The sequence below is a fragment of the Melanerpes formicivorus genome, unplaced genomic scaffold, assembly GCF_026170545.1.
Source record: "Melanerpes formicivorus ecotype bairdi unplaced genomic scaffold, bMelFor1.0.p_v2 SCAF_43, whole genome shotgun sequence".
NCBI classification, from domain to species: domain Eukaryota; kingdom Metazoa; phylum Chordata; class Aves; order Piciformes; family Picidae; genus Melanerpes; species Melanerpes formicivorus.
This window is the reverse complement of record NW_027142395.1, coordinates 4,989,229-5,013,653: the sequence shown is the minus strand read 5'-3', so window position 1 is coordinate 5,013,653 and position 24,425 is coordinate 4,989,229. Positions and strand designations below refer to the sequence as shown.

At 41.7% G+C, this 24,425-nt stretch overlaps 1 protein-coding gene across 1 annotated transcript in view; it reads right to left on the bottom strand.

Moving 5' to 3' along the window:
• The window catches only part of PRKCE (protein kinase C epsilon), a 350,754-nt gene that overhangs the window by 119,629 nt on the left and 206,700 nt on the right, over nt 1-24,425 (bottom strand). Inside the window, exons 3-10 of the mRNA XM_068158885.1 lie at nt 24,073-24,232; nt 22,961-22,995; nt 21,541-21,626; nt 15,264-15,396; nt 12,319-12,461; nt 11,171-11,267; nt 9,413-9,627; nt 4,795-4,968 (exon numbers count right to left, since the gene is read on the bottom strand). Of these exons, the coding sequence (XP_068014986.1) occupies nt 4,795-4,968; nt 9,413-9,627; nt 11,171-11,267; nt 12,319-12,461; nt 15,264-15,396; nt 21,541-21,626; nt 22,961-22,995; nt 24,073-24,232 (1,043 nt within the window). The remainder of the gene's footprint in view (nt 1-4,794; nt 4,969-9,412; nt 9,628-11,170; nt 11,268-12,318; nt 12,462-15,263; nt 15,397-21,540; nt 21,627-22,960; nt 22,996-24,072; nt 24,233-24,425) is intronic.

Sequence of the window (24,425 nt, the reverse complement as noted above, 5' to 3'; positions counted from 1 at the left end):
CACCTCCGACTCTAGCTTATCGCCCCCAGACTCTTGCCTGAGGGGACTAGTTTCAGCCCCTTCCCCCTTCAAACCTAGTTTAAAGCCCTGTCGATGAGACCTGCCAATTCCCTTCCCAGGATCTTTTTACCTTTGGGGGACAGGCCATTCTCATATACAGTGATCTTTCCCCTTCTCTGGGACAGATGTACTCCATCTGTTGCCAGCTGACCTGGTGCAGTAGAAAGTTTTCCAAGATCAAAAAACCCAAAATTCTTTTGACTGCACCAGCCTCTAAGCCACTTGTTAACTATAGCTGCTGACCTATTTCTTATGGTATTCCCTCCTGCAACTAAGGGTATTGATGAAAAAATTATTTGTGCACCTGACCCCTCAACCAGGTCTCCCAGGGCCCTGAAGTAATTTTTGATAGCCCTGGGAGTTCTGGTTGCAACATCATCATTCCCTAACTGCATAACTAGTAAGGGATAGTAGTCAGAGGGCTGCACCAGATTAGGCAGCCTTCTGGTAACATCATTAACTTGGGCTCCTGGCAGACAACAGAGTTCCCTATGAGATGGGTCAGGCCGACATATGGGGCCCTCCGTTCCCCTCAGAAGGGAATCACCAATAACAATTACCCTCCTCTTTTTTTTGAGGGAGCAGGTCCTGATGCCAGGGGAAGGCTGTTTAACCTTAGGCTGCTTTGCCTTAGGCTGTTTAATCTTAGGCTGTTTAGCCTCAGGGAGAACCCCAGATGGTGTGTCCTCCGGCATCAGGATCACCTCACCCTCGATCTCCAGTGCCCCATACCTGTTTTCCAAGAGCAGCAGGGAAGGTTAGGGGAGGCAAGGAGGTTTTACTTTGTGTCTTTTAAGAGGAACCTGCATCCATTCCCCTCTGCTTTTTGAATAACCAGCCTCTGCTGGGGGAGCCTGCAGAGCCTGCTTACTCTGATTCATCTCTTTCCTCCTCTGGTTCATCTCTTTCCTCCTCTGGTTCATCTCTTTCCTCCTCTGGTTCATCTCTTTCCTACATTCCCTTACATTTCTAAGGCTAGCAACCTCGTCCTTCAGTGTGGCCACCAGATTAAGCAGATAGTCAATCTGCTCACACCGTATGCAAGAGTTGCCCCCACTACCCTGCATCTCAAGGGCCAGGCTCCAGCACTCTCTACAGCCAGATATGGACAGCTACCTGCTTGTGCTCTACCTCAGTCTGGGTCAACACTGATTTTTTTAGGGAGATTTTGCTGTGAGTTACAACCATGCCTGTCCCTGGCCACAGCACCTATTGCACACACACACACAAAAATAAAAAAAAAAAAAATTAGAAAAAGCGCGGCGGCGCGTGAGAGCACAAGAGAGTACAAGAGAATACAGGCTGCCCGCCGAGCAGAACCCCTGGGAGCCCCAGCAAACCCTTTTAAAATAAGCTGCTCCCAATGCTGCGATCACGAGTCTCAGCCACGTGAAAAGACGGCTCCTCCTAGCCTCGCGGAGTGAGCAGGAATCTCTGCGGTGTTGGCAATTCCCGTAGCCCGAAAAGGAGAGCAGCGGATGGTCCCTGGTGGCTGCTAGTCCCGGTGCTGTCCCAAGAAGGCTTCCCCCCAAGCAGAACCCCCATGAGCCACGGCAAACCCTTTTAAAATAAGCCACTCCTGATGCTGGGATCACGAGTCTCATAATTCATTACAAATGATAGGGTATGCACATGTATGTGCATGCATCTCATAGGGTAGAGGTCTAGAAAATCTTATGTACTATGAGGGTGTAAGAAGAATAAAGTGAAGATATTTATGTATTTATTTTGTATAATGTCTATGAAATTCCATTATAAAAGGCTGATTTTCACAGTTCTGAAAATTCCAGCTGTGAATAAAGTACAAATACAAGAATGTCTTCAGAGTAAATAGCTCTAGAAGTATTTAAAACCTTCTTTGCCAGCTACTTGACTGAAGCACTATCCATAAAACCTTGTGTTGATATTGTTGCATAGTTGGTCACTGAAGCGTAGTATGAAGTTGGAGTGAAGAGGACACTAAATTGGGCAGCAGTGTCAGGTAACGTACTCCTTACTGAAAACACAAGGAACCAGCGCACAGAAGAAGAGAAACAAAACTGAAGAGTGAAAAAATAATGCAAAAAGAATGTAAACAGGAGTTGCACTCAAAAACGTGATGTTTTCTCAATAAAGAACACAGTGAAGTCTTGAATAAATCAAAGATGATAACAAGCAAAGGTCAATGACTACAAAAATGCTGTACTCTTTATGCTGGGCTTTGGGCAAGTTCTGCTATGACAGTGGCAGATACAGAATTCATTATTCATCATTTATATTTCAGCTGACAGCCCACAGGAAAAACAGAACTCAAACCTCTGAACAGTGAGGCATTGACCATATTGTGACAAAACAAGAAGGGAAATGCTGCCACAGGATAGGAGTGTTGAAAAACACTATTCAACAGTAACATGGTTTTGTAAAATGTGCTACACAAAACATCTGAGTTCCTTCTAAGCAAAAACGTGCACCAGATTCTGCCCATAGATTTTATGTTCTTTCTAATATGTAGTATTGGGTTGCTGAGTTCATACCTCCAACTATGGCAGACAAATCATCATGTATCAGCTGCACACACTTTACTGCAAGCTTTCGAAGAGAACCCAGCTCTCAGATTCCAAGTTACCACAAAAGATCACAAAACAGTCTCTGAAGCACAATATTAAATATACAATACATGTATCTTTTAGGGGATTCATTTTTTTTTGATGGGCTCAAACCAAACTGGTTTGATCAAAGATAGCTTTTGGACTAAGTAGGAACATGAGGTCCCAGGAATAATCCTTTAAAATAAGGAAGCTAGATGGGACAGCTAAAAGTAGATTCAGATATGTAGGGCTAAAAACACATTAGTCTATAAAGTATGGTGTTACTAGCTTTTGAATTCCAAAATTATTTATAATATGATCCCTTACTTGCTGAGATGATTATAATATGATCTAGTAAATGATGCTGATGAAAAGTCTGCTCCATGTAAAAAATCAAGTAATACTTGAGCACATTTACTAAAAAGCACATTGGGTAACTTTTCTGCAGTGTCTTCACCTTATTACTGAAGGAAAGCATTGCAATATATAAAGTCTATCTCATACATTCACGTTTTTGGGGAAGAGGAACAAAGCAAGTAATCTTATTACATAAAGTCAGCCTCTGAGACCTTTAACAATGATGCGTCAATCTTCCCATTAAGTCAGTGTATATGACAAATATGATCTACTTCAAATGTAAAATTGAATTCCAGTGTGATCACTTCAGGGATCAGTTCTTCAAAGTAAAGCAGCCATGGCAGAACATATAATTGAAGTGTAAGTAACTAAACACTACTGTTAAACACATTTTTAACTCTAATGTACAATAGCATTTGATTCAGTTAAGCTATTTTAACTACAGACCATGTTGGAATAAATTTTTTTACCTGTTTTCCCACTGAACCTGAGTAAATTGGGTTGGGCATGTCCCTGCTTACTGCAGGGGGATTGGACTAGATGACCTTTAAAGGTCCCTTCTAATCCAATGTGATTCTATGAAATCATTCAGTGACTAATTTGTTTGGCACATTTTCCTTTTTTTTTTGGTAATTTATGAATAATTTATAGCTTTAGCAGATGCATTGCTTTTCCTTTTACAATTTTCTTTTCTTTATAAAGAGTTCTTCACAGACTGTTCATAGGCCATGCTCAAGAAAACCCTTCAATTTTTCAACTGTAGATTTTTAATTTGATTAGCTATCACCAGGCATAGTTTCAGCTGTTTGACAACTAGCTTACAACTTGTAAGTATATAAATCACTTTACTATCAGTTCCGCTGACTTCAAGCAAAGCCACAAATGATAGTTTCTCCCTGCACAAGAGATCTAGGGAGAGAGACAACAAGAAGAATTTCTGATATCTTGCTTTGATGAATGGCTTTGGAGAGAAAGCATGATGCAAAAGAAGGGAGAACAGATTAGAAATACAAAAGAAATTAAATCTCCATGAAACCAAAGCAAGTGGCAAGAGAACCTTCCGTGTAATTCGCCTAATGTAAAGCTGATCTTAACGTTCTGCCATCTGATTCACACCAAGCTGCTGATACATTTATTTACAATTTGGCAGTGTGGTGTGTTCTGTTTGCAGAGTTTATTCTCAGCCCAGTGCTAGCATTTTATAATTTTCTTAATGTGAAACAATATTTATCTTTCCAGAAAAACTTCGCTGGAAGATCCTTCAGACACAGATTTCTGTAATTCTAGACACATAATCATTCCAACTGCTTAACATATATAGTTTTGTTTATAATATATGAATATGTAGATAGCTACACATGCACATATACACACTCATCCACACCATTAGTAACTCTTAATTGTTCAAAATGCCAGTTTAATTACTGATCTAAAGCAGCAACCTATTCCATTAAACGGACTCAAATACTCAAATGTAGTTTCTTACTGAAAGAAACCAAACAATCTGGATATTTGAAGGAAGCTGGTTGCTTTTCAGGTATTTTCCTGTGGTGTCTTTTTGTGTGGTTGTTTTGTTTTGTTTCTTAAATTACACTCATTTACTGCCATCTCTTGGTACTTAGAAGGTAGTAGCATTTTGGCTACTTAATAGTAGTCAGTATTCCTATTCAATATTACTGAAATGGCAAACACTTCTCCAAATATTTTTGCGGTCTTGCTGTACTGTCATGTTCCTGTATTTGTTCTGGAAATAGTGAACATTGTTCCTTGGGGAAAAAAAAAAAAAAGGTAAAACGCTCAGATATCTTACCTTCGTCTGGAAGCAGCAGTAAAGTTGTGTTAGGTATGGGTGTTTCCGTGCTAATGCCAGAATTCTCTTTTCTGTCATTGTACAGTCTACATCATCATCCTGAAGTATGACATCTTTCTTCAAAACTTTCACTGCGTATACTTCATCTTTTCCTTTCAGCTCAGCTAACATTACCTAAAATGAACAGTAATTACATTTACATATGAGCAACAAGATACCATTTACTCAGGGTTACACATGAGTTTGCACTGGAAATACACAGCAGTGTGCCCAGGTGGCTAAGAAAGCCAATGGCATCCTGGCCTGGATCAGGAGCAGTGTGGCCAGCAGGAGCAGGGAAGTCATTGTGCCCTGTACTCAGCACTGGTTAGGCCACACCTTGAGTCCTGTGTCCAGTTCTGGGCCCTTCAGTTTAGGAAAGATGTTGAGATGCTGGAATGTGTCCAGAGAAGGGCAACAAAGCTGGGGAGGGGTCTGGAGCACAGCACCCTCTGCTGGTGATACAGGCTGGGAGTGATGAGATAGACAAGAAGAGCACCAGGGCGATTAAGAAGGAGTTCAGGGCCCTTGGACAACTGATCGATGGGGCAGGAGCTCAAGTGGTGTTCTGCTCAGTTCCCTCAGTGGCAGGGGTGTACACTGAGAGGAATGGGAGAACCCACACCATCAACAATTGGCTCAGGGGATGGTGCCAGCAGCAGAACTTTGGGTTCTTTGACCATGGGACAACTTTCACCGCACCTGACCTGCTGGGTCCTGATGGGGTGCATCTATCTAGAAGGGGTAAGAGGGTCCTGGCACTGGAGTTGGCAGGGCTCATTAGGAGGGCTATAAACTAGGTCTGAAGGGGGTGGGTGAGGCAATCGGTCCCTCTGCAGAGGAAAGAGTAGGGCACAAGGTAGGGTCAGTTGAGAAGTCAGGAACCCAGCTGCGATGCATGTACACCAATGCACGCAGCCTGGGCAACAAGCAAGAGGAGCTGGAGGTCCTGATCCATCAGGGCGACTATGATATAGTCGCCATCTCAGAAACACAGTGGGACAACACCCACGATTGGAGTGCTACACTGGGGGGCTATAGGCTCTTTAGGAGAGACAGGCAAGGGAGAAGAGGAGGAGGGGTGGCTCTGTATATTAGGGAGTCACTCTCTGCCACACAACTTGAGGTGGAAGATGAGGGAGTTGAGAGCCTGTGGGTTAAAATCAGAGGGCAGCCTAACAAATCTGACATCCTGATTGGAATCTGTTACAGACCACCCAACCAGGATGAGGAGGCTGATGAATTGTTCTACAAGCAGCTGGAGGCCGTCTCAAGATCATCAGATCTTGTTCTTGTCAACGACTTCAACCTCCCAGATATCTGCTGGGAACTTAATTCAGCAGGGAGGAGGCAATCCAGAAGATTCCTAGAGTGAATGGAGGACTGCTTCCTGACACAGCTGTTAAGTGAGCCTACCAGGGGACAGGCTCTGCTTGACCTGCTGTTCTCCAATAGGGAAGGGCTGGTGGGAGACGTGATCGTGGGAGGCTGCCTAGGGTGCAGTGACCACGAGATAGTGATGTTTTCAATATGCAGGGAGATAGGGAGGAGCACCAACAGAACCTTCACCTTGGACTTCCAGAGGGCAAACTTCAGCCTGTTTAAGAATCTTATTTGTAAAGTCCCCTGGGTACCAGCCCTCATGAACCAAGGGGTCCAGGATGGTTGGACCTACTTCAAACAGGAGCTCTTGAAGGCACAGGAATTGGCGGTTCCCACGTGCCGGAAGGCAAGCCGGCGGGGAAGGCGACCAGCCTGGATGAGCAAGCAGCTCCTGGAGGATTTAAGGGGAAAAAAGAGGCTGTATCACCTTTGGAAGGAGGGGAAGGCTTCTCGAGGTATGTTTAAGGAAGCTGTTAGATTATGTAGGAATAAAATTAGGGAGGCAAAGGCCCAGCTGGAACTGAAGCTGGCCACCTCTGTGAAAGACAATAAAAAGCATTTTTACAAATATATTAACAATAAGAAGAATGGCAGGAAGAACCTGCACTCCTTATTGGACCTGGAGGGGAACATGGTGACCAAAGATGAGGAAAAGGCTGAGGTCCTGAACGCCTTCTTTGCCTCAATGTTTAACAGCAAGGCAGGAGTTCAGGATGAGTGGCCTCCAGAGCTGGGCGATGGGGTCGGGGAGCAGTGTAATGCCCCGGAAATCCATGAGGAATGAGTTCGGGACCTGCTGAGCCACTTGGACATCACAAGTCCATGGGACCGAACGGGATCCATCCTAGGGTGCTGAGAGAGCTGGCAGATGTGCTGGCCAGGCCGCTCTCCATCATTTTCCTCCAGTCCTGGCTCACCGGTGAGGTCCCAGATGACTGGAAACTGCCCAATGTGGTCCCCATCCATAAGTAAGGTCGGATGGAGGAACCTGGAAACTCCAGGCCAGTCAGCCTGAACTCAGTGCCAGGGAAAATGATGGAGCAGATTATCCTGGTGGCAATAACTGTACACCTGAAGCATGGCCAAGGGCTCAGGTCCAGCCAACATGGATTTAGGAGGGGCAGGTCTTTTCTCTCCAACCTGATCTCCTTCTATGATCAGGTGACCCGCCTGGTGGATGTGGGGAGGCCTGTGGATGTGGTCTACCTGGACTTCAGCAAGGCCTTTGACACTGTCCCCCACAGCAAACTGCTGGCTAAGCTGTCAGCTCGTGGCTTGGACCGCTACACTCTGTGCTGGGTTAGGAACTGGCTGGAGGGCCGAGCCCAGAGAGTGGTGGTGAACGGTGCCATATCCAGCTGGCAGCCATTCACCAGTGGCATCCCCCAAGGATCAGTGCTGGGCCCCGTCCTCTTCAACATCTTCATTGATGATCTGGATGAGGGGATTGAGTCAGTCATCAGCAAATTTGCAGATGACACCAGGTTAGGAGCAGATGTTAGTCAGTTAGAGGGTAGAAAGGCTCTGCAGAGGGACCTCGACCGACTGGACAGATGGGCAGAGTCCAATGGGATGTCATTCAACAAGTCCAAGTGCCGAGTGCAGCACTTTGACTACGGCAATCCCATGCAGAGCTACAGGCTGGGGTCGGAGTAGCTGGAGAGCTCCCAAACAGAGAAGGACCTGGGGGTGCTGATCGACAGCCACCTGAATATGAGCCAGCAGTGTGCCCAGGTGGCCAAGAGGGCCAATGGCATCCTGGCCTGCATTAGGAATAGTGTGGCCAGCAGGAGCAGGGAAGTCATTTTGCCCCTGTACTCTGCTTTGGTTAGGCCGCACCTTGAGTACTGTGTCCAGTTCTGGGCCCCTCAGTTTAGGAAGGACATCGAAACACTTGAATGTGTCGAGAGAAGGGCAACAAGGCTGGTGAGAGGCCTTGAACACAAGGCCTATGAGGAGAGGCTGAGGGAGCTGGGATTGTTTAGCCTGGAGAAGAGGAGGCTCAGGGGTGACCTCATTGCCCTCTACAACTACCTGAGGGGTGGTTGTGGCAGGGACGGGGTTGGTCTCTTCTCCCAGGCAACCAGCACCAGAACAAGGGGACACAGTCTCAAGCTGCGCCAGGGGAGGTTTAGACTCAGGTAAGGAGGAAGCTCTTCACCGAGCGAGTCACTCATCATTGGAATGGGCTGCCTGGGGAGGTGGTTGAGTCACCATCCCTGGAGGCGTTCAAGAGGAGATTGGACGTGGCACTTGGTGCCATGGTCTAGTCATGGGGTCTGTGTTGATAGGTTGGACTCGATGATCCTCGAGGTCCTTTCCAACCTAAGTTATACTGTGATACTGTGATATTTAATGTTCAAATTCTATACTCTGTTTAAGGTGATTCCTGCCCTAGAGACACTAATCTTCAGAGAAAGGATTAGAAAACAGGGAGATGAAAGAACTACTTCAGTCCTGTCCCTCTGTATCTAGAGCTCCCTTATATCAGGAAAGGAGGAGTGTACTTGTGAAACAGATTGGCGTTTTGGTCTTCCTTGATTCCATGGTGCACAGCACTGTGAAAAGAAAATCTCTAAGACCTGTCAATACAGAAATGCCCTTTCCACTCTCACCAATTCTCTACTGTGTGAAGGTATCTGGTGAACTACATCTTTGCTGGGTATGTGGTATTTTGGGCAGCTGCCTAAGCCTCTTGTGTATCCGAGTGGCAAGTGCTGGCATTCTGCCTCCTCCAGCCAGTACTGAGGACACCCATTGACAAAAAAACAAACACACAAACTGTACTGTCAAATAAGTAAACTTGAACTGGGTATTAGAAAGGGAATGAACTCGGAACACCACAACATTAGTACTGGGCTGTTTTTTTCCTGCCCAACCACAATTAATTATCTTGTTGAACAGTATGTATGTAACTCTCTGCATGTTTTCATTACCAAAGTCTTGAAACAGCAAAATATCAACTTTTCGTTTCAAATTACTTGACTCTAGTTAGCAAAATGAGCTGAAGTACAGAAAATGTTAGCTGATCTGGAGGGTGATATTCCAGATCTGTGGAGTAAAAGTTGCTTTTACCCAATGAGTGGAAGCACTTTCCTGAATGTCACTATGAATACAGTCACAGAAAGCCTGCCCATCAGTAAAAAAAACAAGAAAGAAAACCCAAAAAACCCCACCAAACCCCAAAGCTACCAACCTTGCCAAAGCTGCCTTTCCCTAATACTTTGATGAAGTTGAATTCTTCGAGGCCTATTCGCTTGGTCTGGGCCTGTTTGACCTCTCCGTTTTCACCATTCTCCCCAGGTTTGTTAAGCTGGTTGTCTGTCGATGTTGTAGCAGTTGCTCTGTGTTCCTCTCCTCGATTGTCAAATGATAATGCTTTCCTAATATTGTTTTCCAGCTCTTTGATTTCTGTAGAAATGTGATAAAAAGGTGTTTGTTTTTAAAAGCCATCAGAAAATCTGCCTGAGTTAGTTTACATCAGTTTGAGAAAAGACATTCAGCATCCACGAATACTGTATTGAGCATTCTGGGGTTAAGAACATATATTCAGCAAACTGCTTTTCTACCTTACAGCAATCATCCAAAACCCTTCTCCAACAGGAAGACTGGTCTTTTAAATTGAAGCTAAGAAAATGACATATACAAAACATTAGTGTCAGAATAGCAGTTGTTTTAGTGATTTTGGGTGTTCCTGTACCACAGAGAAGTACTTTTTTGGAATAATCATATCTTCCTGCTTAAGTATTTTCAGTTATATCTTCAAAAGTTCAAAGGATAGTTGAGTATCCCAGTCCTTAAAGTCAACAGGAATGCAGCATCTTACTCAGCTCCAGCTGTTATCAGTGGTATTTGACCACTTCCTAGCACTGCTTCAAGCAGCAATTGTGTAGATATGCTAAATGTAATGAAGGTTTCTCAGCGTTAAATGTAGTGAGTTCTGGTGGCTAACAGACCTTGAGGTCTGCTTTGAGCTCTTGCATAGCACTTCTGCCTGATAGCCTTGGAAGGAACAGCTACAGAAGTGAAATTTAAAAAGGGAATTTAGAAAAATGCTTTGTTCTTAATTGAAGCAAAAGATCAAGTATTAAAAAAAGTTATTTAATCAAAATACTTCCCATGACACTAAAAGACTGACAATTAAAATGATTTCTGGATTACAGCCTTACAGTACTTATTACGGCAGACCTTTGAAAGTATCTTCCTTGATAATAAGACTGAGAAGTTTCTCAACTGTAAATAATTTTCAGAGACTCTGACACAAAAGCATCCATCTTCCTACATCTTGGTGTAAAGATTTTTTGTTCCTCAGTTTGCACGTGTGATGGTACACAAGACATTTCACAGATGTCTGATTTTAAAAAACAGTCAGATCAGATCCAGAAAGTGCTGATCAGATGCATGTTCTGTCAAGTCAGGTCATGTCAGTGAAGATTAAAAAATCTGTCTCCAAATCTATGCATGGAAAAAAAAATCACTGAAAGGAAACATGATTTTACAAGGTCTCTAGAGACAACACAGGCATGCTGGCATAGCCTAACTAAATGGAAGTTTTTATTATCACAAATGTTCAACCTGGAATTGCACAGAGGCAATTTTATTTATTTCACTAACAGAGAGAAGTTTTCCCAGTAAGTAAAGGTTCTCTCAAGGTCTGTGGTTCTGTTTCAAATGTCCTCACTCTTACAGTAGAATATATAACCTCCTTACATTAAGGTATTTGTTTAGGCAAGGACTCATCTAGTACACTTAATATTTTAAGATGACTGTTTTACAGTTTTCCCTATAAAAGCCACTTAATTTCACAGACAAACAAAATGAGAAGTAGGTCTTTTAAAAAAAGTTTTGCAGTTCATAAATTTAATTGCTTTTTTACTCCACACGAAGAAGGAAAATACAATATACAGCATATACACAATATGTATCAGTTAGGAAATAAAAAGACATTTTTGACCTTGATCACATGGTGAAGTTGGTGCTGACTTTGACCTATCTTCTTCTGATGAAGAGCTTCCAGGAACTGGCTGTTGAGTCTCAGCACCTGCAATTAGCTATGAACAATTCCAATTTTAAGAAATCATGGGGGCTTACAAGAAAGCTGTGAGGAGACTCTTTACAAGGGCATGTAGTACTAGGATGAGGGGCGATGGTTTTAAACCAGTGAGGTAGATATATATTGGGCATTAGGATGTTCTTTACTGTGAGCGTGGTAGAATGCTGGAACAGGTTGCCCAAGGAGGTGGTGGAGGCTCCATCCTGGAGACAATCAAGGTCAGGATTGATAGGGCTCTGAACAATTTGATCTAGTTGGGGATGTCTCTGCTTGCTGCAGAGGAGTTGGACTAGATGACTTTCAAAGGTCCCTTCCAACCCAATGAATTCTATGATTCTGTGATTTATTTCTTTAAGTGAGAGCAATGGATCTGTTGTCACAATCACACAAATAGAAATTGTGGCCAAATTATGATACTGGCTACATAAACAATCCAGAATAATTCCATCAGCTTTGGATGTAACTGCATTGACCTATGTTTTTTATTCTAGAAGTCTAGTTCTTTGTGATGATTACTCTAGAACCATCATCTGGCAATCAGCTCCTTTTCATGTTGGTCATGATCTGCATTTATAATGTCATAGAGTAGCACTGTGTCTCAATACAATACCAATTCTGAACCAAAGCGCCATCTTTGTTTTTACAAACTGTTGTGCCACTCACTTTCTTTCTGGCAAATCATATGCCTCAACATTAAAAAGCAAACAAACAAACAAACAAAAAAAAAAAACCAAACCCAACCCCACTGAAAAACCAACCAACAACCCAAAAAAAACCAGAACTCCTTCTGGATTCTATAAAGACTCCAGGCTTGCAAAACTGCAGCAGGTCAAAATAAATTGTGTATTGAAATTCAGAATAGATGATTTGTGCTTACAAATCAAAAGCCAGTCTTAGCTCTGTACTGACTGAAAATTTTCTTTGCAAGTCAAATGAGTGGTACTGAAGCCCAACTTGTAAAGTTGCAGTAAGCCATGCTCATCTCATTAGTTTTTTTTATGTGACACTAAATAGTAGACATAGTATGTGACACTACATAGTAGAATTACCTTTTTCCTCCTCTGCCCACTGTTAGTGATTTTATCTGGAGTGACTCCAAGATCTGCAAGAACTTTAGCTATGCCTCTAGCATCCACTCCACAGTTTGGTGCCACATTTGTTTCACAGCGTCGATGTACATTCATCTTGCAAACTGCAATGAAATGTAAAGTTGCAGAGTAAATTAAATACTACCTTTGCATGCATTTGCCTTACTTAAATCAGACCTTTTTGGACCTACCAATAACTTTTCTAAATAAATGAAATTGCAGTAGAAAAAGACTTAGCTGAATTTATGGCGACACATGAATCCTAATACAGAATTACTAGCCTGTTTAAAATTCTTCTGCTGTGATTATGTCAAATAGTGATTACATGCAGTACTCAGAACAGACACAGGAGCAAATGAAAATATCTAACAATCTCAGTAAACCTTAGATAAAATTTGAATTAAAGTGCTTTGTAGCTCAGATTTAGCAGCCCACTTCTGCTCTCATAATCAAAGTACAAAAGTAGTTCCTCAGGTATTATTACTACCTCTTATTCTATTTTACTCATGTAGATTAACTCCTCATGTAAGTAGGCATAAAGACACACTGGTTTAAGTTTTAATAAGTCTTTGGCACTGTTAGACATTCTCTTTCTTTAGATAGCAATCCATTTAATAAGCAAAGAGGTCTTAAATATTATCTTAAATTAGCTCACTAGTAAGAGGAAAAAAGGTCATATTGCTTCCAGGATATGGGGAACGAAGAAGAACATATAGCTCCATTAAAAATAGCACAGCATGGATTTGTTAGCAACAGATGACGTATAGTATCTTAGACTCCACTGCCCTCTTGTGGAGCAAGGCATAAGGAAAGCAAATCTGCAAGTGTAATTAAATACTAGATTAGCATTCAATATTCCTAATTTCATTATTTTTGAGAGGAAAAAAATACCTTAGAATTATGCATTTATAAAGCTGTATTTCATTACAATGTTCATCAACAATGATTTCACTGCATAAGCCCAAAAGAAACAAACCACATTTTCCTCTAAGACCATGCACAGGCACTGTATCTGCAGCAGTAACCATGTGCTTTTGAAAGCAGGTGTCTTTCCTTTTCAAGTACCTTTTAGCTCACAAGAAGAGCAAAAAGAAATTGTTACACGTGACATTTTTTTCAGTACATGTATATATGGTGACAAAGGTTCAGTAGCAAGTAAAATGTTTGACCCAGGATGCGTTTAACAGCGGACACGGACAAACTGGACTGCTTGAAATAAAGCAGGCAGGAAAAATTGGTGCAGTCCAACTTCATGAATGTCCTTTGTAAAAAGAAGCACAGGAATAAGCAGTGAAACAACAGAAGAAGAAGAAGAAGAAACCTCTGGAATACACTCTTTTTGGGGATGTTAATAACCATGCTAGGCAAGCAAGTACATCACTGAAGAAGGGAACATTGCTCAGCACTTGTGAAGAGAGAAAAAGAAGCACAGAGAAAATATAATTTACAGCTCAGGTGGGTTCTAGATTTTATGAAGACAATACTTCATTTTTATAGGCACTAATTTTATGAACACTGGATCTTTCAACTATTGTTTCTACGCATCTGCTACACAGGAAACACATACATATGAGAAATAACATTATTTTCTACAGCAAAGAGCAAACGAACCTCTCTAGTACTTGAGAGAGAATACAAAAGTGAACCAATATACTCACAGATTAAGTGGAGAAATACTACAGCTCTGATTAAAATTCAGAGAGAAAATATCCAAAGAGGTTAATCTGAAAAAATTTATCTGAACATATCTCCACCATAATTAAGATAGCACTTAAAGTCTTCAATAGTAATAAAGTAATAGTATTTAGTCTAACATTTTTTAACTGATCACTTTCTAGAATCACAAGGAAAGGCTTGAACTTCAGAATGCCCTCAGTGTGTATCATTTTACTAGAAAAAAATTTCTTCTTTCCCTTGCTACTCAACAATTTCTGGCATGAAACATTAGGTCTGGCCTTCACCAACAGTTATGACTCATCTAAATACTACATGTTTATACATACATGTGTGACTCCACACATCTGCAGTTGAGAAGTGTACATAACATGATTTTTTCTATTTATGAAGCTGGACCTACCCATTTGTAAGGGGGTAACAAAATGAAAATGCCTGTAATTCTATTAGTTACTGCTTTATAACAATCTGGCAATCCACATGACATCACTCTCATCAACATACTAATTGAAGTATTTTATTTACTATTTCTAAAATACTACATTCCTTTGCAGGTGTTTGTACTATTTTCTCCCCTATTTAGAATATATACACCTGTTTGAAATGAGGAGATATGAAACCAACCATTTCTGTTAGCCAGCTAACACAACATGAATGCACCTTCCAGTAGCAACTTCAGAGCACACAGTCCTTAAGCTGCAGAACAAAGTTAATCCTTTCTTTTCTGGAATAGAGGGACTAGGCAGACCATCACAAAGGATGTTTTATCTAGATATCAGAACATCTCATCTTCTGGATATAGGCACACAGGACTGGTTTTGCCTAGCCTAGCCAGTACATAATATTAATTTTTGAAGATGGTATTAAAGCAAAAAACTGATTGAATAATGATGTTAAACAAACATCATCACAAACTTGAAAGCACAAAAGGCATTTAAGATGAAGGCATGTAGAGTCTCATGCTCTCAATTTTCTGTCAATTTTTAATTTCCTACATGGCAATAAACCTACACAGCAGCAAGTGCAAAATGTATTTCTGCACCTCTGTCCTTTGAATCTGCTATTGGCTGATGTTCTGGACAGGATTTTTCTAATCATAATGACAATCCCTACAGCAGTCTGCTATTTACATTCTATTAATTTCTGTATATGCTGGAAAAGACAGAATTACTCAAACTACTCCCAAGTCTTCAAGCCACTCACAAAGAACAAGAAAAGCTCTGAATCCTTACCTTTGCATTGTAAACCTTGTCTCAAAAGACCCCAGAGCAATGAACCACAGTGGTCACAGAACGTTGGCACTTTGTAGTTGTGAATGCTGAACTTGTGAGGCATATTGACACTGAAACGCTGGGATCCCACTTGCTGAAAGAGGAGAGCACAACATATTTAATTCTAATTAATTTATTTCTGATCAGTATATGCCAAGGCCCCACTATGTTTTGAAATCATATCGAATTCAAACAAGATGAAATAGATCTGTGCTCAGATAACGATCTTTGCATTAGATATACTGCATTAGATATAACAGAGTTCTCACTGTTTGGAGAAAAGGGATGGAAAGGCTGCTGTTGTCCAAGAGATAAAGACTAAAGTCTACTTCCTAGTCCTTTGGGGAACAACAGATGGGTAGCTATCAGGAAAGATTTCTTGATGTGAAAGACAAGGAAGTCACTCCCAATTGTTTCAGGAGCAAGACGCCAAACCAATACAGATCTAAGAATTAGAAATACACCACAGCTCCTTTACTTTTTCATACCAACGATAAACTGTGCTCAGGGATTCCAAGGTATGATTACTTACTGTCATTGATACATTTTTACAGTGGCCTCTGTATAGCAGAGGATTTATGTCAATGTTTTTCTTTTCCTTTCCTATTACCACTGGCTTCTCTCCAAAGATCTGGTACCCTTCTAAACAATGAGACCATTTTATCAGTAGAGCATACAAGTCTCCACCAGTCTGGAGCCCGGAAATATAAATCTACACAAGATTTTGTATATTCCTGTGAGTACTATGCAAAACCAGCACTAGCCAAACACAGTCCTTTATCATAATCCTATTCATGTGATGAAGTTTTGGATGGAAAATATTGGTTGTGAACTATTAAAGAATGCTTCCAGTATCAAAAATGATTGTGAATTGCATAGGAAGGATCTCAGTCAATCTTGTATCAAAATTAAAGAAGTGGCTTAAAATCATTACATAAAACTCTGGTTGTAATTTAAAACTAGTCTTTTTTTAGAATATAAATTAAGATTTTTAAGAAATAAATGTAAGGAATGTACTTTTCCTGTGTGGCCAAGGAACTGGGATCACCCACAGGCTACCTCACCTTATGAGAACAGCCTATCCCACAGAGGGAAAAGGGTTCTAGGAAGGGAGTTGGCAGGTCTCATTGACAGGGCTTTAAACTAGATTTGAAGGGGGAAGAAGCTGAAACCAGTCCCCCCATACAGGAGTCTGAGGATGGTAAACTGGAGTCAGGGATGAAACCAGCAGCCCAGCTGCAGTGCATGTATACTAATGCACGCAGCATGGGTAACAGACAAGAGGAGCTGGGAGCCTTGTTGCAACAGGATGGTTATGATGTAGTTGCCATCACAGAAATGTGGTGGGATGACTCAAGTGACTGGAGCACTGTAATCAATGGCTACAGGCTCTTCAGGAGAGACAGGTGAGGGAGAAGGGGTGGAGGGGTGGCCCTGTATGTCAGGGAGGCTCTAGACGCCATGGAACCAGAGATTAAGGACGATCAGGTTGAGTGCCAGCGAGTGAGAATTAGAGAGAAGGTCAACAAGGCAGACATTCTGGTTGGAGTCTGTTATAGACCACCCAACCAGGATGAAGAGGTTGATGAATTATTCTATAGGCAGCTTAAGGCTGTCTCAAGATCACCAGACCTTGTTCTTATGGGTGACTTTAACCTGCCTGGTATCTGCTGGGATCTTAACACAGCACAGAGGAGGCAGTCTAGAAGGTTCTTATGAGTGCATGGAGGATACCTTCTTATGCCAGTTGTTGAGTGAACCTAGCAGGGGTAAGGCTTTGCTTGACCTTCTTTTCACAAGCAGAGAAGGGCTGGTGGGAGCTGTGGTGGTTGGAGGCTGTCTGGAGTCCAGTGACCATGAGATAATTGAGTGTTCAATATGCAGTCAAGCTAAGAGGCGCAGCAACAAAACCTCCACTCTGAACTTCCAAAGGGCAGACTTCAGGTTACTCAAGGAACTAACTCAGAAGGTACCTTGGGAAACAGCCCTTAAAAACAAAGGAGTCCAGGAGGACTGCACCTGCTTCAAGAAAGAACTCTTGAAGATGCAGGAACAGGCTGTGCCAATGTGCCGGAAGATGAGCCGCCGGGGCAGACAGCCTGGATGGGCAATGAGCTTCTGAGTGAATTAAGAGAAAAAAAGAGGGTGTATCATCTTTGGAAAGAAGGAGACATGACCCATGAAATGTTTAAGGATGTTGCTAAGTCATGTAGGAAAAAAACTAAAGAGTCAAAAGCACATTTAGAGCTTAGACTGGCACTGCTGTGAAGGACAACAAAAAATTCTTCTACAAATATATTAATGGCAAGAGGAGGGCAAGGACAACCTCCACTCCTTAGTGCACATGGAGGGGAATGTTGTAACTAAAGATGAGGAAAAGGCAGAGGTACTTAACACCTTCTTTGCCTCAATTTTTAATAGCAGGATAGGTTGTCTGCAGGACAACTGGGCTCCTGAGCTGGCAGATGGAGGCAGGGAGCAGCACAGTTCCCCTCTGATCCAGGAGGAAGTAGTTAGAGACCTCCTTAGCCACTTGGATACCCACAAGTCCATGGGACCAGATGGGATCCATCCTAGGGTGCTGAGAGAGCTGGCAGATGAGCTGGCCAAGTCACTCTCCATCATTTTTCACCACTCCTGGCTCACTGGAGAGGTCCCAGATGACTGGAAGCTGCCAACATGATGCCCATCCACAAGAGGGGCTGGAAGAAGGAGACAGGGAATTCCATACCTGTCAGCCTGACCTCAGTGCCAGGCAAGATTATGGAGCAGGACATCCTGAGTGCAATCACACAGCACTTACAGGATGGCCAAGGGATCAGGCCCAGCCAGCATGGATTTAGGAAGAGCAGGTCCTGCCTCACCAACCTGATCTTCTATGATGGGGCTGGGCTGTGGAGCAGGCTGTGGATGTAGTCTACCTGGACTTCAGCAAGGCCTTTGACACTGTCCCCCACAGCAAACTCCTGGCCAAGCTGTCAGCCCCTGGCTTGGACAGCAGCACTCTGAGCTGGGTTAGGAACTGGCTGGAGGCTGAGCCCAGAGAGTGGTGGTGAATGGTGCCACATCCAGCTGGAAGCCAGGCACTAGTGGTGTCCCCCAGGCATCAGTGCTGGGCCCCATCCTGTTCAATATCTTTACTGATGATCTAGACAAGGGGATTGAGTCCATCATCAGTAAATTTGCAGATGACACCAAGCTGGGGGCAGGACTTGATCTGTTAGAGGGTAGGAGAGCTCTGCAGAGGGACCTTGCCAGGCTGGACAGATGGGCAGAGTCTGAGGGCATGAGATTTAACATATCTAAGTGCAGGGTTCTACACACTGGTCACAACAACCCCAGGCAGTGCTACAGGCTGGGGTCAGAGTGACTGGAGAGCAGCCTGGCAGAAAGGGACCTGGGGGTACTGGTCGATGGTAGGCTGAACGTGAGTCTGCAGTGTGCCCAGGGGGCCAAGAAGGCCAATGGCATCCTGGCCTGGATCAGGAATAGTGTGGTCTGCAGGAACAGGGAGGTAATTCTGCCCCTGTACTCAGCAGTAGTTAGCCCACACCTTGAAGACTATGTCCAGTTCTGAGCCCCGCAATTTAAGAAGGACATTGAGACAACTGAATGTGTCCAGAGGAGGGCAAAGAGGCTGGCGAGGGATCTGGAGCACAGCCCTGTGAGGAGAGGCTGAGGGAGCTGGGGTTGGTAAGCCTGGAGAAGAGGAGGCTCGGGGAGACCTTCTTGCTCTCTACAAATACCTGAAGGGAGGTTGCAGCCAGGAGGGGGTTGATCTCTTCTCCCAGGCAATCAGCACCAGAACAAGAGGACACAGTCTCAAGCTGCACCAGGGGAGGTTTAGGCTGGATGTTAGGAAGAAGTTGTTCCCAGAAAGAGAGATTGGCCATTGGAATGTGCTGCCCAGCAAGGTGGTGGAGTCACCATCGCTGGAGGTGTTTAAGAAGAGACTGGCTGAGGCACTTGGTGCCATGGTTTAGTTGACAGACTGAAGGAGTCGGTGCTGTTCAGTCTGCAGAAGAGAAGGCTCCGAGGTGACCTCATTGTGGCCTTCCAGTATCTGAAGGGGGCCTACAGGAAGGCTGGGGAAGGACTTCTCAGGATCTCAGGTAGTGATAGGACTAGGGGGAATGGAATGAAGCTGGAGGTGGGGTGATTCAGGCTAGATGTGAGGAGGAGGTTCTTCACCATGAGAGTGGTGAAACCCTGGAATGGGCTGTCCAGGGAGGTGGTTGAGGCCCTGTCCCTGGAGGTGTTTAAGCCCAGGCTGGATGAGGCTCTGGGCAGCCTGATGTAGTGTGGGGTGTCCCTGCCCATGGCAGGGGGGTTGGAACTAGATGATCTTTGTGGTCCCTTCCCACCCTGACCGATACTATGATACTATGATTAGATGGTGTTGGGTGATAGGTTGGACTTGATGATCTCTGAGGTCTTTTCCAACCTGCTTAATTCTATTCTATTCTATTCTATTCTATTCTATTCTATTCTATTCTATTCTATTCTATTCTATTCTATTCTATTCTATTCTATTCTATTCTATCATGAAAGGTAGCCCTTGCTATTGTACAAAACAGAAAGGGACAGTCAGCATTAATTTGCATTTCTACTAAAAGACAGACAACAAAATTCCATATAAGGTAAAGCATTCACTGGTTACAGTTGAAAGCTACAACTGAGTAAAAACCCATTAACCCTATCCCCCCACAATTGATCCCTTTCAACCAAGTCATAAAGGATGCCCCAAAGTTCAGGAGTCTTGAACACTACAGCAGTCACATCACTTCCTGTTGCATTTCTGTCCACAGAAATCAATGGTAATTTCCTAACCAAGCTTAAAATGACCTTCTTAGTTGAAAGACACTGTTAAACTATGTGAAACAGTTTCTTTGTCCCCTTTTCTGATCCAGAGCTGAACATGGTGTTGGCAGATACATGTATTTACTTCCCTGACAGTGCCTTTCCAAAGGCATCTTCAGGTGATGTCTTAATTTATCTAAATGCACAACAACATAAAGCACATATTGTGTTAATTCCACTAATATGTAAATGGTTGCTAGAGGTAGAGAATACTTATGCTAGAAAATCTGTTATGCAGTGCTTTGTGTCATCACTACTGTCTTATGCAATATCCATGGGCATTCTTCAATACACACATGGCTTTTGTTCTACATTTTAACAGTTCTAATGACAGTCTTTGTTGAGGTGAGACTTTGCAAGCAAATTCTGGGCTTTCTTTTAGGTTGATGCAAGATACCTGTGACCGTTTGAGGCTGTGCTTTTAAAAGTGGGATGCTGTGACTGAATGTTTTATAAACAAAGGACAGGTCTAAACTCATTTCATTGGTGGATAGGCAGAGTACTGCCTTAAGTTTTGATTCCCAGTGAGACTTGTCTCAGTCTTGCACTTTTTCCCCCTCCTTTCACAGCTTACAGCTTCTGGGCTTTCAGCCAGACTGACCTTGGAACTGATAAAGTGTGAGGCCTGTAAAACTACTAACACATTTGCTCTAATTATAACTGCTTTTAATTAACAATTATTCCTTTTCTCTCTAACTCTCTCTGGGGAAAAGGGGTAGAGAAGGGGGTACAGGGGGGAAAACCCTTCCTCCTGGCAGGGGAGGGGAATCTCATTCCTCTGTTACTTTGTTGTATATTTCTGTATATATTGTAAATACTGTAAATTGTGTACATATATATATATTCTGCAGCCCTGCTTGCAAATATAGCACATTCTCTTACTCATCTAGTTGTGCTTAGCTGTGGTTTCTTTCCCTTCACTTACAGCAGGGGAAAGAAGGCTTGAGGCCTTCCCCTCAACCCTCAACAATACCCAAGCATACTGCTTATCCTATCAGCTGTTAATGACCCAGCCATGCAAAATGCAGTTAAGGGATAAAGGGTCTCCACTTGTTTCTTTTTGAAACAGAATTAGAAAACTGGTATTAACTCAGAAATGGAGGATGTTAAAAAAGGACTGGAAAGACCTTGCTGAGACTATCAGCATTCAAATAATATAAAAAGTGTACTAATTAGGAATAAATTGCTAAACAATAATTCCCACGCAAATGAAACTGTTGTGGTAATCTGTCCTTCCAAAGTAAATGCTACATTATTTTACAAGCAGAAGGGCACAAAAAGATTGGTAACATTTATTGACCAAACAGAGGAGATGACACTACTTTGAACAGATTAAAGATGGAATTTTATCTAGAGAATTTATTTTATAAATATTTACCTCATCATGAGTTTCCTGTTTTTTTAAGCCAGCACATTTCGTTATTATAAGTTCATGGCATCTCTTGTGGACTACACAAGTGCAAACTATAAACGAAAAAAAACAAACAGATAAAATAATGAGTTTTCATGAAACAAAAGACTCATCTGAGAAGACTAGAAGTGCTGGGACTTTAAATGCTGCAAATGACTTCATGAATCCTTGATGAACTAAGGCTGGGAAACAAAGGTAGAATACAATGGACTTCAGGAGAACAAAGAATTGTAAGAGAACTAAAGCATATCTGCCATTAAACTACAAATTACCTTTGGATATATTAACCACAAATACTCTCCATTTTTTACATATTTGATTTATCTGATGAAGTCCATGATATACACGTTATAGAAGACACAACGGCAAATACAATTCCTGTCTGAAGAGCTTCCAGTGGAAAAGAGACATAAAGATAATTCATTGCAAAAGTCAAAGAACAGAAAAAACAAAAGTAGAACATTCTTTCTCTAACATATTATCATAAGCTGATAACAGTAAAGGGTTTCAGGAGCCAAAAATGCTTTGTCAATATTCAGACTGATTACATACTCAATGAGTAACATTTGCATACACAACAGATTGAAAGATTAAAAATTACAAGGTCTAACATACTGCAGGATTTAAGGTCATTCAGTGAAGAAAAAACCTGCAGAGTAAAATAAATACTTCCATTTTCTTCTACTATTGGTCATTGTTGGAACACAAAAAATAAATTAAAATTAGAACTCAAGGAATCTCAGTAATTCATATAGTGTACAGATCCATTATTTGCATTTGTTTATTTACAATGAGATTTCATCAAGTCTTTTGTAACTAAAAAAAATTATCATTGTTAAATTGATTATTTCTACTTGTCTGACGAAAATTAAGTAGAAAAACATCATCTCAAGAGATGACTGCATAACAAATTAGGAGTATAAGAAACTGGCTTAAAAATGAAGCACTTCTATAGTCTTTCCTATAACCTTCTCTAAAGATGACCTCTATAATTATCTCATCTATTTAATTACAGTCTTAGCAATTAGTTGGCATTTTTAAACAAAGAATCTTAAGCAGAATAAAGAATTCAAAATTTTAAAATACATGAAGTGCTAAATTAAACCAACATCTGCAGATATGCTCCCCCTTAGTTGAATGTGCATCAAGAGACACCTAGGATGTGCTGTTAAGTGATGTTAACTGTGCTCGTGCTTTATATATGATGCCTAAATACAAGAGTTGCAAAAAATCTTACTGTGACTTGCTGTGAAGATTATATCTTTGTAAGATAAGCTTATTCTGACCACATTGTGCTAAATTCTTGTACATAAACAATGCCCGATGAACATATCATGCATATTGTAATACCTACATTCAAACTGTCCTCGTGTAGATTTGCTCTTACCTTGACATTGATATCCCTGTTTTCCTATTACACCCCTGAAAATAAAACAGTGTTTTAGAAAATTAAGAACATGTATTTATAAAAATGAAAAACATTTTTTCTTCTCTTTCCTGGGCATGCACTAGTTTAAAGGAATCAATAATCTCACAACCGTATGCCTAAACTGAGATAAGTTCAAAGTAGGAATCATATTTCAGCTGTTAAGAAGGAACAAGTAGAACAATAGCCTACAGAGTACAAAGTAAAGGCATATTTGCTACAATAAAATAGGCAAAGCTGAAGGGTACATAGGGAAGCCCCACCATGGTAAAATAATCATCAAGCAGGCCTTTAAACAGACAGAATATTGAATTTGCCAATATTGTTGCTTGAAATCCCCTTAGCTAATGTAAAGAATAACCTGCAGGCATTTCTTAGAGAAATGTAGTTTGTGTACAATTCACATCACCTCACATTAAGAAAGACTGATTCACTACAGATTCTTAAGATGCACTAAATATGGATGAATAGAGTTGCTGAAAAATAACTGGAAATGGAATGTCTCTACCATTTTCCCTATCTGAAAATTGCAAGTACTCAAAACTATGGTAAATAATTTCTAAAAGGTAGTTCTAGACATAATATGCAATAATAAAGACCATGTACACTGAGCACCAAAACCCTTGATCATTCAAAGTCTAATTTCCCCATATTCCATTAAGTTCAGTAGGATGTATAGGGGCTTGTAGTTTCCTAGGAGGAAGATGGCAATACTTAAGCACCTAACAAAAAATTTAGTCATCTTGGCAAAATTGGTCTAATTTAGGTCTAAATTTACACTTAGGCACCTACAGAACACTAGACTGACTCTACCTGGAGTTTATCAAGTGTACTAGACAGGAAGAGATTAAACTTTGTGTCTCAGAGGAGAAAAAACACAAAAAGTAAAACAAATTTTAACATTTGTGATGGAAATGTAACAGTCTTTAATTATCATTTGCAAAACTGGTGAGAGCTTAATATTAAAATGAAGAGGAAAAGAACTATTACTGTATGCCATTTATACTTCATCAGAATAGGAGGGAATGTTAATTCCTCAATTCAACGTTGCAAATAAAGCAGAGGCTTCATACCATATAAAATCTCTGCAGTGCGAACAATATGTTGGTTGTCTAAGATAAGTGGCCATAAACTTGTGTCCATTAACCTGATGTACTCTGCGTCGCACAGCACCCTGCCGCTTCCTGGGGCGCATACGCTCCCGGAACACACGTTCTTCATTGTCTTTGGGTGCTGAAACAGAGGAAAAAACAAGAAGCATTGGCTGTATCAGACACAAATATGAGAAAATTCAAATGCAGTACATAAGCAGACAGTCTCCAAAATTAAATCACCGTCTCTACCTAGCTGTGAAAGATAGGGCAAGGGTTTTCATTGACTAGTACAGGAACTTCTGACCTGTGGGCTCTTTAGCCTGCGAGAAGAC